General features: G+C 54.6%; 1 protein-coding gene across 1 annotated transcript in view; it reads left to right on the top strand.

Moving 5' to 3' along the window:
- Window positions 1-12,217, top strand: part of PLA2G6 (phospholipase A2 group VI) — a 37,621-nt gene extending 25,404 nt beyond the window's left edge. Inside the window, exons 8-15 of the mRNA XM_087813996.1 lie at window positions 13-91; window positions 2,648-2,811; window positions 3,896-4,046; window positions 8,795-8,931; window positions 9,296-9,450; window positions 10,221-10,388; window positions 10,932-11,005; window positions 11,182-12,217. Of these exons, the coding sequence (XP_087670122.1) occupies window positions 13-91; window positions 2,648-2,811; window positions 3,896-4,046; window positions 8,795-8,931; window positions 9,296-9,450; window positions 10,221-10,388; window positions 10,932-11,005; window positions 11,182-11,326 (1,073 nt within the window). The 3' untranslated portion in view covers window positions 11,327-12,217. The remainder of the gene's footprint in view (window positions 1-12; window positions 92-2,647; window positions 2,812-3,895; window positions 4,047-8,794; window positions 8,932-9,295; window positions 9,451-10,220; window positions 10,389-10,931; window positions 11,006-11,181) is intronic.
- Window positions 12,218-12,927: the final 710 nt, after the last annotated feature.

Genomic DNA, 12,927 nt, shown 5'->3' with positions numbered 1-12,927 from the left:
TGTGCCCCGCAGAGCTGCAGGACCTGGTTCACATCTCCCGGGCCCGGAAGCCAGCCTTCATCTTGAGCTCCCTGCGGGATGAGAAGCGGACGTAAGTGAGGAGGGAAGGGGGGCCACGTGAGGGGCCTCTGCCAGGTGCCCACAGAGGGCTCGAGGCTTTTGTCTAGTCCTCCCACAGTCCTGTGAGGCGGCTTGAGTCCTCTGTAGTTCACAGCCAGGAGACTGAGTCTTTAGAGAGCCTGGGTCTGCCCCTTCGCCAGTGGCCGTGCAGGCTCTGGGTCACGTGATGGAGCTGACTGCAGTCCTGTTCTTCCCCTGAAACCCTGTCATGGTTGTGGGGGCAGATGGCCCAGATCCCCTCGGGAGAGCCCAGGGCCTGCTTCCCTCGGATTCCACCCCACTCCTTACCCTTCCGGCCTCCACAGAGCTGGTGGCCTAGGCTGCTTGTCTGAGCACCTGCTGTGTACCCAGGCCCATTGCAGAAGGCGGGCCTGGGTGATGGGCACAGAGAGAAGAAGCCCCTGCCATGTCCTGGACAACAGTCCTTGGGGCCCAGTATCAGTGCCTACAGCATATCGGGCTACTAGGACAGATGTGGTTCCCAGCAGCTGCTCTCTTTGCCTGTCTATTACTATCCTAGCAGCCTTCCTAGGGACATATTAGTAACTGCAGAACCTGAGTCTCTGAGAGGTTAAGTGACTGTGTCAAGGTCACGTGGAGTGAGTGTCAGAGCGGAGACAGGCCAGGTCTTCTGAGTCCATGTGCTTTTTGCCACTGCAGGCTCTCTGCTGGCCATGCCCTGGCACCAGCATGGGCAGGGTGCAGGGAGAGCACCCTGTGGGGACTTTCCCAGGCAGGTCTGTGAGCTACAGCTCAGCCCTGCTCCATCTATCTCCATCCCTCCATTGCCAGCCCCGCATCTTCAGCAGGGTCTCTTGAATATTTGCTCCCCTGGTCAGGCCCTGTAGTCCTCCAGCAACAGCATGGCTTCCCCTGCCACTCACTGGGCTTGGCTCAGGGCTGGGAGCTTGTCCAGGAAAGGATGTGGGACCCAGCAGGCCTGCTGCATAGACCTTCATTTACCAGCTGTCTATTATAAATGCTTCCTGTGTGCACTGTACCCACAGCACTGCACAGGGCAGAGCTGGCCCTGCCCTCAGAAGCTTCCAGTCTGGGCAGGGTGGGGGGGCGAGGGGCATTGGGCAGGGAGAAAGACAGTGAACAAGTGAACAAAAAGTGACGCTGATGGAGGGGAGACGTGCTCAACACCGAGGAAGTGGGTGGAGCAGGGGCAGGCTGGACTGGAGGGTCCTGATGGCATCGCGGCAGGCTCTCTCCGCAGTGACTTTTTTTTTAAATCTTCCCCCAAGATGCCCGGCCGGGCATGGCTCAGTGGTTAAAGCGTCGACCTAGGATCCAGGCGATCAGGGTTCGATTCCCGGTCAGGGTACATGCCCGGGTTGCGGGCTGCAGCCAATCAATGACTCTCTCATCATTGATGTTTCTAGCCCTCTCTCTCCCTCTCCTTTCCTCTCTCTGAAATCAATAAAGATATATTTAAAAAAACAACATTTTAAATCTTCCCCCAAGGATACTTTTTCCACTGCTTTTCAGAGAGAGTGGAGGGGAGAGAGAGAGAGAAACATCAGTGTGAGAGAGACACATCGATTGATTGCCTCCCGCATGCACACCGACAGGGCTGAGATCAAGCTTGCAACAGAGGTATGTGCCCTTGGCCAGAACTGAACCCAGGACCCTTCAGTCCATGGGCTGACGCCCTAACCACCGAACCGGCTAGGGCACCACAGTGACATTTAAAGTGAGATGGAGAGATGAGACCAGAGGAAGGTTCCAGGTTTGCGCACAGATGGAGGCCTCGCCCTGGGGCTGGGGGCCAGGCACAGCAGGACTGGGAGAGATGCGTCAGGGCGTGCAGGAGAGCACACACTCGGGAGTCAGCAGGCCTGGGTCCAGACTGAGCCGGCATCATTAACCACCCGTGTGACTGGCGGTCACGTAACCTCTGAGCTTCTTTCCTTCATTCCTTCAGTCATGCACAGGGGTAACGGAGTGTCTACCTCGAAAGGGATGAGGGACATTTATGTGAATTCGTGCTGGCAAAAGCCCCTCACAGCTCCTGGCCCGGAGACAGTCCTCTCTCCCTGCCCTTCCTCCCCTGCTGCTCCCACCTAAGCAGAGGGTCCTAACCCTCTGCCACCCATTGCTGCCCAGCTGTAGGATATCAGCCCTCCCCCATCCTTATTTAATTCAAACAGACTTTATCAGGCACCTGAGAGTGAGAATCTAGACCTGACAAAAACCAAGTGGCTGTCCTCACAGAGCTCCGAGTGGGGGACAGACCCAGGTGTCTACTTAGGCGGCGCCTGGCCAGTTGCCTGCCCCCAGCTGCCCTTACCTTCCTTACGTTTCTCTATTGCACTCTTCACCTCCTGAAATACACATTTATTCCTTTATGACTAACCCCCCCGCCCCCCCAAGCTCCAATAGCACAGAGCTCGGCCGGGCCTGGTCTCACGTGCTCGTGGCGGCCGTGGCACCGATGCCCAGGGACATGGGCTTGAGTGTGGGGTGTATAGTGCCAGGCTGTAATGGGCCCTCTTCCCTTGCACTGTTGTCCCCACCACAGCCATGACAACCTGCTCTGCCTGGACGGAGGGGGTGTGAAAGGCCTGGTCATCATCCAGCTCCTCATAGCCATAGAGAAGGCCTCGGGCGTCGCCACCAAGGACCTCTTTGACTGGGTGGCTGGCACCAGCACGGGAGGCATCCTGGCCCTGGCCATTCTGCACGGTGAGGGCAGCTTCCTGGATGGCAGGAGCAGGGTGGGTGGGGGTCAACACCTGCAAACTTCTGGGTAGGCTTCGTCTTGACTCAGCTGACAGCCCCTTCACGGGCCTGTGTGGGCTGCGGGGGCCTCCCAGAGCAGCCTCTGGCCCCACCCAGGCAGGAACTGGCCTCGGCTCGGCATCCCTGCCTGTGACCCCGTCACATTCCATACTCTCCAAGCACCCTCCAGGTCTGAAGGCACCAGGAGAGAACCCTTCCGCACCCGGGGCATCCGGGCCAGGCCTGTGCAAGGTGCTAGGGACACGGGGCTGAGTCAGACACATGCCCCGCCCAGGGAGCCCCAGTCTGATGGGGGTGGCAAGGCATCTGGGTGTTAACCGAGGGAGGAGGCCACGGCCCAGCAGTTCAGGGTGTGCGGGGACGTGGGCACAGGAGGCAGCTGAGAGTGGCATCCCTGGGGCTCTGGGGAGAGGAGGATCATCAATTGGCAAGTTGCTGGGTTTTGCCATCCCAACAGTTTATGGCCTAGTATTTCACATTGTTTTCATGATTGTCACCACAGCCTTGTGAGGTTACAACTGGGGAAACCGAGGACCAGAGAGGGTTACCCAGTGAGTCAGGCAGAGCCAGGCCTGGGTCTCCATCGGCACGCCTGCCGTCTGCCCTGGCTCCAGCTCCCATGTCCCCTGTGCTCTCCAGTTCCTGCCTTCCGTCCGGTGAGACGCGCTGGGCACTTTCAATATCCTGCGAGGTGCAACCTGCCCCTTTGACCCTGTTTTTGGAGGCTCAGAGGACAGGGCTGGTACTTCTAATCTGTGACAAACAGTAGATCCAGATTTACAAGCTCAGACACTTTCAGAGCCATTGTTTAGGGAAAATAATACAAAATTATGAATACAATAAGTCAAGTACGGAGGCTTGGGCTGCTGAAGGGGACATCTGCCTGGTTGGGGAGGTGCCAGGAGCCCTGACTTGGTCAGTGCCTGGGCAGAGCTGCCCCTCACCTGCCACTTCCAGCCACTGCTGGCTTCCCCCCCAGCCTGTGCTCAGGCCATGCCTCTTCCTACCTCCGACTGCTTGTTCCTAGGCAAGTCCATGGTCTACATGCGTGGCGTGTACTTTCGCATGAAGGACGAGGTCTTCCATGGCTCGCGGCCCTACGAGTCAGGGCCCCTGGAGGAGTTCCTGAAGCGGGAGTTTGGGGAGCACACCAAAATGACAGACGTCAAGAAGCCCAAGTAAGCCTGCTCAGCAGGGCACTGGGACAGAGGCCTCCTGTCCTGGTCTGATTAAAGTTGAGGGGGGCAGGGAGCAGCTTCTTCCCATGGAAACGAGGGGCTTCTGGAGAACACGACGGAAAACACCTTCCACCCATATCTGATGTTTTTCCACCCAAATAGCACGTCCTAGGTTCAGAGGGGCTCGGTTCTTGTCTGGCACACATCCAGGACTCCTGTGCTGAGCACGGCTGTGTCCCAGGCTCTGTGTGCGTGTGTGTGTGTGTGTGCGCGCGTGTGATGGGAGGAGAGAGAAGGGATGCAGCCATCAGGTGGAAGGGCTTGCAGTGTGGTTGGGAGGTAAGTGATCTGAAAAAATGGCAGCCGTGCAAGGCAGTGTGTGCTAGTTTGAGAGGTTCCAGGAGAGCCTGCAGCACCGCTCCTTTGTAGTACTCCCCACCCCAGAATTACTTTATTGTCTGTGTAATGTGTGACTTGCCTGCCAGACAGTGAGCTCCCTGACGTAGGGACATGACTGCCCTGCTTTTTCTGTAGCCCCAGACGGGCCATTGAAAAGTGTTCATCAACTGACTGTGGGAGCAAGAGGGAAAGTGGGCTGAGGGTCAGGTGGTCAGGGAGGGCTTCCTGGAGGAAATGAAGTGTGAGCAAGGGCTAGAGTGTTTGGGAGGATTTCTTTTCATAATAAAGCTTTTTTTTTTTCATTGAAGAATAATGCAGTCTTTTAAGGAGATTTGGAAAACAGAAAAATACCACCCATGATTTATTAATCAAAGTACAATGTTTTAAAAACATTTTTGTGTATTTTATCCTAGACCTTTTTCCACTTAAAATAGAACTTACATTTAGAGAAGTACATAAACCAGTTCAGTGAATAATTATAAAGCAGACACTCACATGACCACCCGCCAGGTCCAAAAGCCCCTTGAATACGTGCCCACCCCCATCACAGCTCCTGCCCTCCTGCTGGGTGGCTGCTCTCCTAACTGGTGCGCAGTGGGATTTCCTGGCTTTTCTGTGTAGTTTCACTGTCTGGATGCAGCCTTGAACAGCATGGTGAGGGTCTCGCCTGTCTTTGAGCTTGGACGGGATCCTTTTGTGTATTATCTCCTTTCCATCACTGCTGTGTTTGTCCGTGTGGTCCCTGATGTTGGGTGAAGCTGTACTTCATTCATTCTTCTTGCTCATGAGATGACGCCCCGTGGTTATTTCTCCAAGTGCCTTCAGTGGGCCCTTGTGTTGCTTCTGGATTGGAGCTCTTGTGCAGAGTGCTGCCATGAACATTTGGGGACTTGTTTTCTCACCCACATGTGTACAGGTTTCCCTGGAGCACATGCCTGGGAGTGCAGCTGCCGAGTCTCAGGATGCCTGACCTCACCTCTCAAGTCCTGCCCAACTATTTTCCAAAGTTCTGCTCTCTGTTTTCACTCCATTCACCGCTTTTGAGAGTTCCTGTTGCTTTGCATTTTTGCTGACGTTTGCCTATTGGCATCTCTGTGTGTTTTGAATTTTCATTTCCCTGATGACTAGAGAGGTTGAAACAACTTCTCATAGGTTTAAAGGCTGTCTGGATTTCTTCTTTCAAAAAGTTCCTTGTTCAAGAGTTTTGCCTATTTTGGGCAAAATTGGGTTGTGTGATTTTGGGGTTTGGAGGCTTCTTAATGATCTTTTTTATATTTTTATATCCTTTGATGGATTTATGGATTCAAAACCTTTTCTCCCATTCCATGGCTTGTCTTTTCACTCTCTTTAAGGTGTTTTGTTGGTGGACAGGTGTTCTTAATGTGGTAGAATTTGTAAATGTGTTCCTGTGTATAGTTTGTGCTTTTTATGTCTCATTTAAGAACCTTCCTTACCCTCAGGGAGGAACCTAGTCTCCTGTGTTAGGTCAGAGAGCTCTTAGATCTGCCTTTCGTGTTTGGGTTTTTTATGAACCTGGAATTGATTTGTGTGCTGAGGAGATCCAACTTCACGTTTCCCACGTGAATAACCATTTCCCCAGCCTTGTCTGTCCAGAAGTCTGTCTTCTTGGCAGTGAGGCGGGGGTCTTTGCTCAGGTCTGTTTCTGGCTGTGTCCTGCTCCATTGACTGGGTGTCCGTGCCTGTGCACAGACTATTGAACCCTAACTCTACAGTGTTACACTAAGTCCTGACGTCCAGGGCAGCAGGACCCCCCACACTGACCTTCCCTTCCAGAGTATCGTGGCTGTCCTGGGGGGCGCTGTAGACAGTGGGTAAGAGCATGCACCCGGTAGTTTCCTCTTCTAGAAAAAGGGGGTCATATACCACCTGCCTCCTGGGGTTTTCATGAGGAGTGAAAAAGTTAATATTTATAAAACTCTTGGCATATAAAGGCTATGTGAAGGTTAGTTGTTGCTACTTGTGCGTCCTTATAAATGGTAGGATCGGATTGCCAAATTCTATAGGAAATCAAGTGCTGGCGGGATTTTGGTTGAGATTTGTTTCAGGGAGATCCAACAGTGAGTCTGTGAGCTTACTTGGGGGAGAACTGACACTGAAAACACCGAGTCTTCCAATTAGAGAGCATAGTGAGACATTCCATTTGTGTCGGGTTTCTCAGTACAGTCTTATAATTTTATCTAGAGACACCTTACATGTCTTCTTTTTATTCTTAGGTACTGCATATGTTTTGTGCTATTGTAAATGATACATTTTAAAGCATTTCATTTTCTAACTGTAGCTTGTATTTATAAATACCATTTATTTTAAAATTTTTAATTGAGTGTAAGTGGAATCACACCGTGTTTGTCTCTTTGGGACTGGCTCCGTTCACAGGGTCCTGAGCAGAGTGTCCTCGAGGTTCACCCATGTTGTACCGTGTAGCAGAATTTCCTTCCATTTTTAAGGCATATATACCACATTTTTTATCCATTCATCTGTTGGTGGACGCTTGGGTCATTCCCACCTATTGACTGTTGTGAGCAACTGCTGTGTACATGGGTGTGTACAAGTACCTGTTTGAGTTCAAGTTCCTGCTTTCAGTTCCCAGTGCCTCTTACAGAGAATTCTGACTGGTTCCATTCGCTAATCTTTTGCTTAGGATTTTGCATCCATGTTCATGAGTGAGCTTGGTTTCATTAATTCCATATACCTTTCCTTATCCTATCTATAATTGACTTTCCATAGTTTAAATCTATCTTGTTTTTTAAGTCTTATGAGACATTATTGTTGGTTTTTGCAGTTGATTTAGATTTTATCTAGCATTGTACTGGTAAACCAGAGCTCTGGGTTGGGGGGAAGCTCTGACTTATAGTCTTTGGCAATTCTCGTGGCATAAATACTCCCACCATGGCCGATTTCAAGCCACCAACAATTTGACAAATCTGAAGGAGGCTTAGTTTGTGGTTATTACTTTTCAGGGCTTTTTTTCTCCCTCCTTCGTCCAGCGCCAGGGCAACTTTCCTCATAACCTGCAGGAGTGGGAAAAGGGCAGGTTTATTTCTGGTTTACCTTTTCCAAGAGCATAGTCTTGTGGGGTCCCAACCTAATATAGGGAGGGTCTCTCATTAGCCCCCTAACCCTTGGTGGGCCCTGGGGCTACGTCTCTGTCCCTCTGGCCCCATGAGGGCATCAATACTGATGTTTAAATGTACTGAGTTTGGTTTCTGCCTTCAGGTCAAAGCTGGGTCTGTGCTCCACCTACCTCTGGGTTCTTGCTTTTTCTCAGAATTTACCCTGGCATTCATTCCTTTTCTATTTTGTCAGACCTATGCTTTTAAGTAGATTTTTTTTTTAATTATTTTTTCCAGCTTTTAACTTTTTGTTCAGTGGAAAGATTGTTCAAATTATCTTTCCACAGTAGTCCCAGAAATGGAAAACTAATATTTTTTCCTGTGCAGAGTTTTTTGTTCCCTTTCCTTTATATCTGTCTTTACAGTATAACAAATACATTTCTGTGTTACTCTGAACTCCTTGCCAGCACAGCTCTGAAGTCTGGGAGGACTTCATTGGGCACTCACGCGCTTCTGTCCCTGTTTGGATTGGTTCCTTTTTCATTATAATAAATTACACTGAGACGAAGGGCCTTACACCAGAAGCCTTCCCTGTGACTGAGGTTATTCCTTTAGGATGGATTTCCTAAAATGGAACTCCCAGATCAGAGAGCCGGGACATGGATAAAAGCCTTCATACATACTCATTTCCAAGGGGCCTGTGCCACTCCATACATCCCGCAGAATTTAAAGACATCTGAGTCTCTCAAGACAAGTAGGAGTCTTCTTTCCTAGGTTACAGACTCACATGGTAGATAGAACATCGGAGAGGTATCAAAGGGGACATGGTGAGGTCTCCTCCTGGAGCTGCAGCCACCAAGCAGTCCCCTGCCCCAGGTACCGCTCATGGGCCCCTTCAGAGTTACTCTCTGACCAAGCAAATAGGTACACAGGTTTTGTTTTTATAGAAATGGTGGCATATTTCACACACTGAGCCTTGATTTTCTACCTGACCATAAATCTTGGTGCTCAGTGCCTAGCAGCACATAAAGTGCTTCTTGGTCCTTCTGCAGCGACAGACTCCACTGGGTGGGGGATCCATGGGCAGTGAACTGGCTCACAGATGGACAGTCCAGTTATTGCCAGTCTTGTGCTTTAACAAATGATGCTGCTCTTAATAGTCCCATGTGTGCCCATCTCCACACGTGTGAGGGCATCTTAGGATGAGTCCCCAGGGGTGGATTGCCAGGGGTGGGTGGGTCAGTGACTTCAGCTGTCCCGGTCCTTGTCTCTCTCCAGAGTGATGCTGACAGGGACTCTGTGTGACCGGCAGCCGGCGGAACTCCATCTCTTCCGGAATTACGAGGCCCCGGAGTGTGTACGGGAGCCTCGTTTCAGCCAGAATATGAACCTGAAGCCTCTAACTCAACCCTCAGGTTAAAACCATGTCTGATGCATCTGTGGGAAGTGATTGGCCCGTGAGGCTGCGAGGCAGTGGGTGGGAGTCACAGGCTTGTCGCTGGGCACCCTTTCCAACTGTCTTTATCGGCTAAGGACAGGCAGAGCTGGGGAGCTGTCAGGCCTTGGGCAGGCTAGAGGGGGCCCCCGGAGGCCCTCAGCTGCACCCCATCTTCCACCAGGGTGGCAGGCCAGTCAGCACGGCATTGTTGGGCCTGTTCCTGAAGAGTCCAGCCTCTCCCTTTCCCTGCAGCCCCGCACACACACACACCGAGATCTGAAGAGCTCAGGTTTTATTCCAGTCCTTTGTCCCACTGGGCCACCCTCCTCCCCTACCCCCAGAGCAGCTGGTGTGGCGGGCAGCCCGGAGCAGTGGGGCAGCCCCCACCTACTTCCGGCCTGATGGGCGCTTCCTGGATGGTGGGCTGCTGGCCAACAACCCCACGCTGGACGCCATGACCGAGATCCATGAGTACAACCAGGACATGATCCACAAGGTGAGAGCCATCTCAGGTGGGGGGGGGCTCAGACACGCCTGTCCATGGCAGTCCCCCCAGTTCAGCAAGTCTGAAGGATTGACTCCTAGGAGAGCAAATGGGTTTTACTCATGTGATCGCTGATTTGTGCTCTCAGCAGCAGTTTTGTCTCGCCCTTGAACCTGCTTGATCGGTGGTGTCTGCCTGAAGCACTGTGCTGAGACAGGTTCTGAGGCCCAGTCTGGACTAAGTGGTGCAGTGGCCTCTGGGCTTGGGTCCTGGCTCTGCCTGCCCTTCACTTCAGCCACTGAATGGGGTGGCTAACAGTGCCTGCTGGAGATTGTCAGGTTTCCATGTGCCCCTGTCTGTAAAGTGTTCAGCGCAGTGCCTGACCCCGAGTGTGCCATATCCTTGTGGCCGTGGTGCTCACTAAGCTCTGGTGCAGCCCCTGGGCGGAAGGGCAGGGGCTCTGCCTTCAGAGAGGTGAGCGCCCTCTAGCGGCCGGATCCAGCAGGGCGGGCTTCCTGGAGGGAGGAGGCTGTGGGGCCAGGAAGGGTCTTCCGCCATCCTCCGTCCAAGCCCCTCCTATTGTGGAGTGACGCCAAGGTCCCCAGCAGGTGGGCAGCAGGGCTTGTTCTGAAGCAAAGAAACAGGCAGTGCGGGCTGTGCTCCTGCCGCAGGCGCCCGTCTACCTCCTCACGCTCCCTCAGGGCCCCCCCACCTCTCACACCCCTGCCAAATGTCCATGGGGGGAAGGTCTCCTCTGATTACCCCCATCCTGTCCCCAACAGGGTCAGGGCAGCAAGGTGAAGAAACTCTCCGTCGTCGTCTCTCTGGGGACAGGGAAGTCCCCACAGGTACCTGTGACCTGTGTGGACGTCTTCCGCCCCAGCAACCCCTGGGAACTGGCTAAGACTGTTTTTGGGGCCAAGGAGCTGGGCAAAATGGTGGTGGACTGTGTGAGTATGGGCCCCACCCCAGGCCCACTTCCTTCGGGGCCTCAGCCCCAGGATGATGCCCCCACCCTTTTCTGTGGTACCCTGGGTGTCAGGGAGGCTCTGTTGACCCTCCTCAACCGGTTCAGGCGAAGGAGTGTCCCTGATTCAGAGTCTCAGTGCTGGCGGGGACCCTCAGGGACCACCTACAGGGGGTTTTCAAGTATCTTTTAGCTGTGGATCCCTCCCTTCAAACAGCCCTGTGTGGAAGCCCAGAATATCAGATGGACATAAGCTACCGGGGCAGGACGCGGAGGCCTGTCCACTCAGCCCTGCCCGCCCCCATCACCCTCACTGACCCTGAATGGGTGCTGCTGAGCCACCTGTGAAAACCACAGACTGCGCCCCTCTGATTGCACAGCTGGGGCAGTCACTGCAGCCCCGGGGAGGGACTTGCCCAGAGTCACCCTGCTGACAGGTGGCTAGGCCAGACTGGAACCTGGGGTTCCTGGGCAGGGACTGTGAGTGTGGTTGTGCTGGGTGCTCACAGAGGCTACTTCTCACCAGTGCACGGATCCAGATGGGCGAGCCGTGGACCGGGCCCGGGCCTGGTGTGAGATGGTCGGCATCCAGTACTTCAGGTGAGGGCTCGGCCGGCCCTGGCCTCGGCCCCCAGCCCCATTCCCTGGCCTGGCCAGACCTGGCGACCTTCCCTAACCCAGTTCTTGGCAGGGACTTTCCCTTTCCCAAGTCCTAGCTCTTGTCCCCCACCCAGGCCAAGAGTTGTAGGGTGACCCCTCCTCCTTGCCTTGGGCAGATTGAACCCCCAGCTGGGGACAGACATCATGCTGGATGAAGTCAGCGACACAGTGCTGGTCAATGCCCTCTGGGAGACTGAGGTCTACATTTACGAGCACCGGGAGCAGTTCCAGAAGCTCGTCCAGCTGCTGCTGTCACAGTAGGGCCCCCAGGCCCTCAGCTATCACTACCCACCCCAACCCCCAACCCTGCTGGGGAGGCAGCTGAGGCCCAAGCATTGTACGACCGAGCAGAGCTGGGCCAAGGCTGATCTTTCCACAGAGTGGGCTTCAGAGGGTGTTGGGCTTCTAACCTGAGCCTGGTCCTGAAGGCCTCTCTCCCCCTGTCCCTGCCTTCTGGCACTTTTTGTCACCCAGGCTTAGAAAGCCTAGAGCCTCACTGTGGCCCTCTCCCTGATCCTAAGGACGACTGACTCTCAGGCCCCTCACCCTGTTGGTTCACACACTAAGGGCACCCAGCTGTGCCCCAACCCCAGGCTCCGTCAAGTCCCCTGGGGGTGCAGCTGCCCCGTCTGCCCTCTGCCCTCTCCCCTGGGCGTGGGGCTAGAGAAGCTACAGAAACTGGCCGTCACCCACCCGGTTGGCAAGGGAAGCCCACGCTCAAGAGTAGGCTGTTCCATTCAACTTTGTACCTCGATACACGCCCAGCCACCTGCACCCCTCAGAACTGCTGCACCCTGAGGCTGTCCCAGCTCCCAACGATCTGTCCTCTGACTTCTACCGACAGAAAGTGATTTATGAGTGGGTGGGGCTGCCCCAAACTGTGAAATAAACGGTTCAATTCCAGTTGCCCTGCGTTGTGTGCACTGTGGTGTGAGTGCACCCTGTCCCCCATCAGCTCCCCCCAGGCTTGGCCTTCAGCCTAGCCATTCATCCTGCGCCCATTCACACGGCTGCTCTGTCTCCCAGCTCCCTGGGGCGGGGGCACCTCTTCTTTCCTCCAGGCCTCCCCAAATGAGGCTGGTGAGGGGTTCAGAGGTGGCAGCTAGTCCGTCTGCCCCATGGTGGGAGGCCGGGGAGAGATCCATTTTCCGGGGGAGGGAATGAGATCCAGAGAGGGCAGGGGGCTCGGGCTGGACACGGAGAGTGAACAGGGCCAAGGTTTACCCCCAGGTAGGTCTGTGTGACATCAGAATTGGTGCTGTCCCCTTTCCAGCATGGGGAGGAGCTGTACGGCCAGCAGCGCGTATGGGGCCTGGGCCCTCGAGGTGCAGGTGTGACAGGCTCAGGGTGGAACAGAAACCCTGACAAAAGTGATGACCCCTGACCCCCGACCCCCGGGTGTGTTCCGCCTCCAGGGAGTCGTCAGGGAGGGTCCTGGAGGCAGGCAGTGAGCAGTGCAAGCCCAGTCGGGTGGGAAGTGCCCAGTGTAGGCAGATGGAAGGCTGGGGCCCACCCAAAGCCAGGGACCCCGGCTGGCCTGGTGAAGCCTTATCCTCGAGGTGGAGGTGACCTAGGAGAGTGGCTCATCCACGCGTGCCCACCGGCCGCGGCTCGGGTAAATAATTGAAGGGCAGGTCACACGAACCCGCCCGCGTCACAGGATGCCGTCCCCGCCGGGTCTGGTTACGCCCCAGATCGCATTCTGACATCCCCGGCTGGTGAATAATTAAGCTGCCACCTCCTCCTTGGCGGGCCCTCCATCTGCAGGTCCTACTCTTCAGTCTCCTTCACCACCCGCTGAGCAGTGGGCACCACCGACCCCAGTGCCCCCAACCCCGCAAGCACACCAGCCTCTGCTCAGC

The sequence above is a fragment of the Miniopterus natalensis genome, chromosome 2 (genome assembly GCF_054644295.1).
Source record: "Miniopterus natalensis isolate mMinNat1 chromosome 2, mMinNat1.hap1, whole genome shotgun sequence".
Classification (NCBI taxonomy): domain Eukaryota; kingdom Metazoa; phylum Chordata; class Mammalia; order Chiroptera; family Miniopteridae; genus Miniopterus; species Miniopterus natalensis.
The sequence above is the reverse complement of the archived record's forward strand: the minus strand, read 5'-3'. Positions and strand labels throughout refer to the sequence as shown.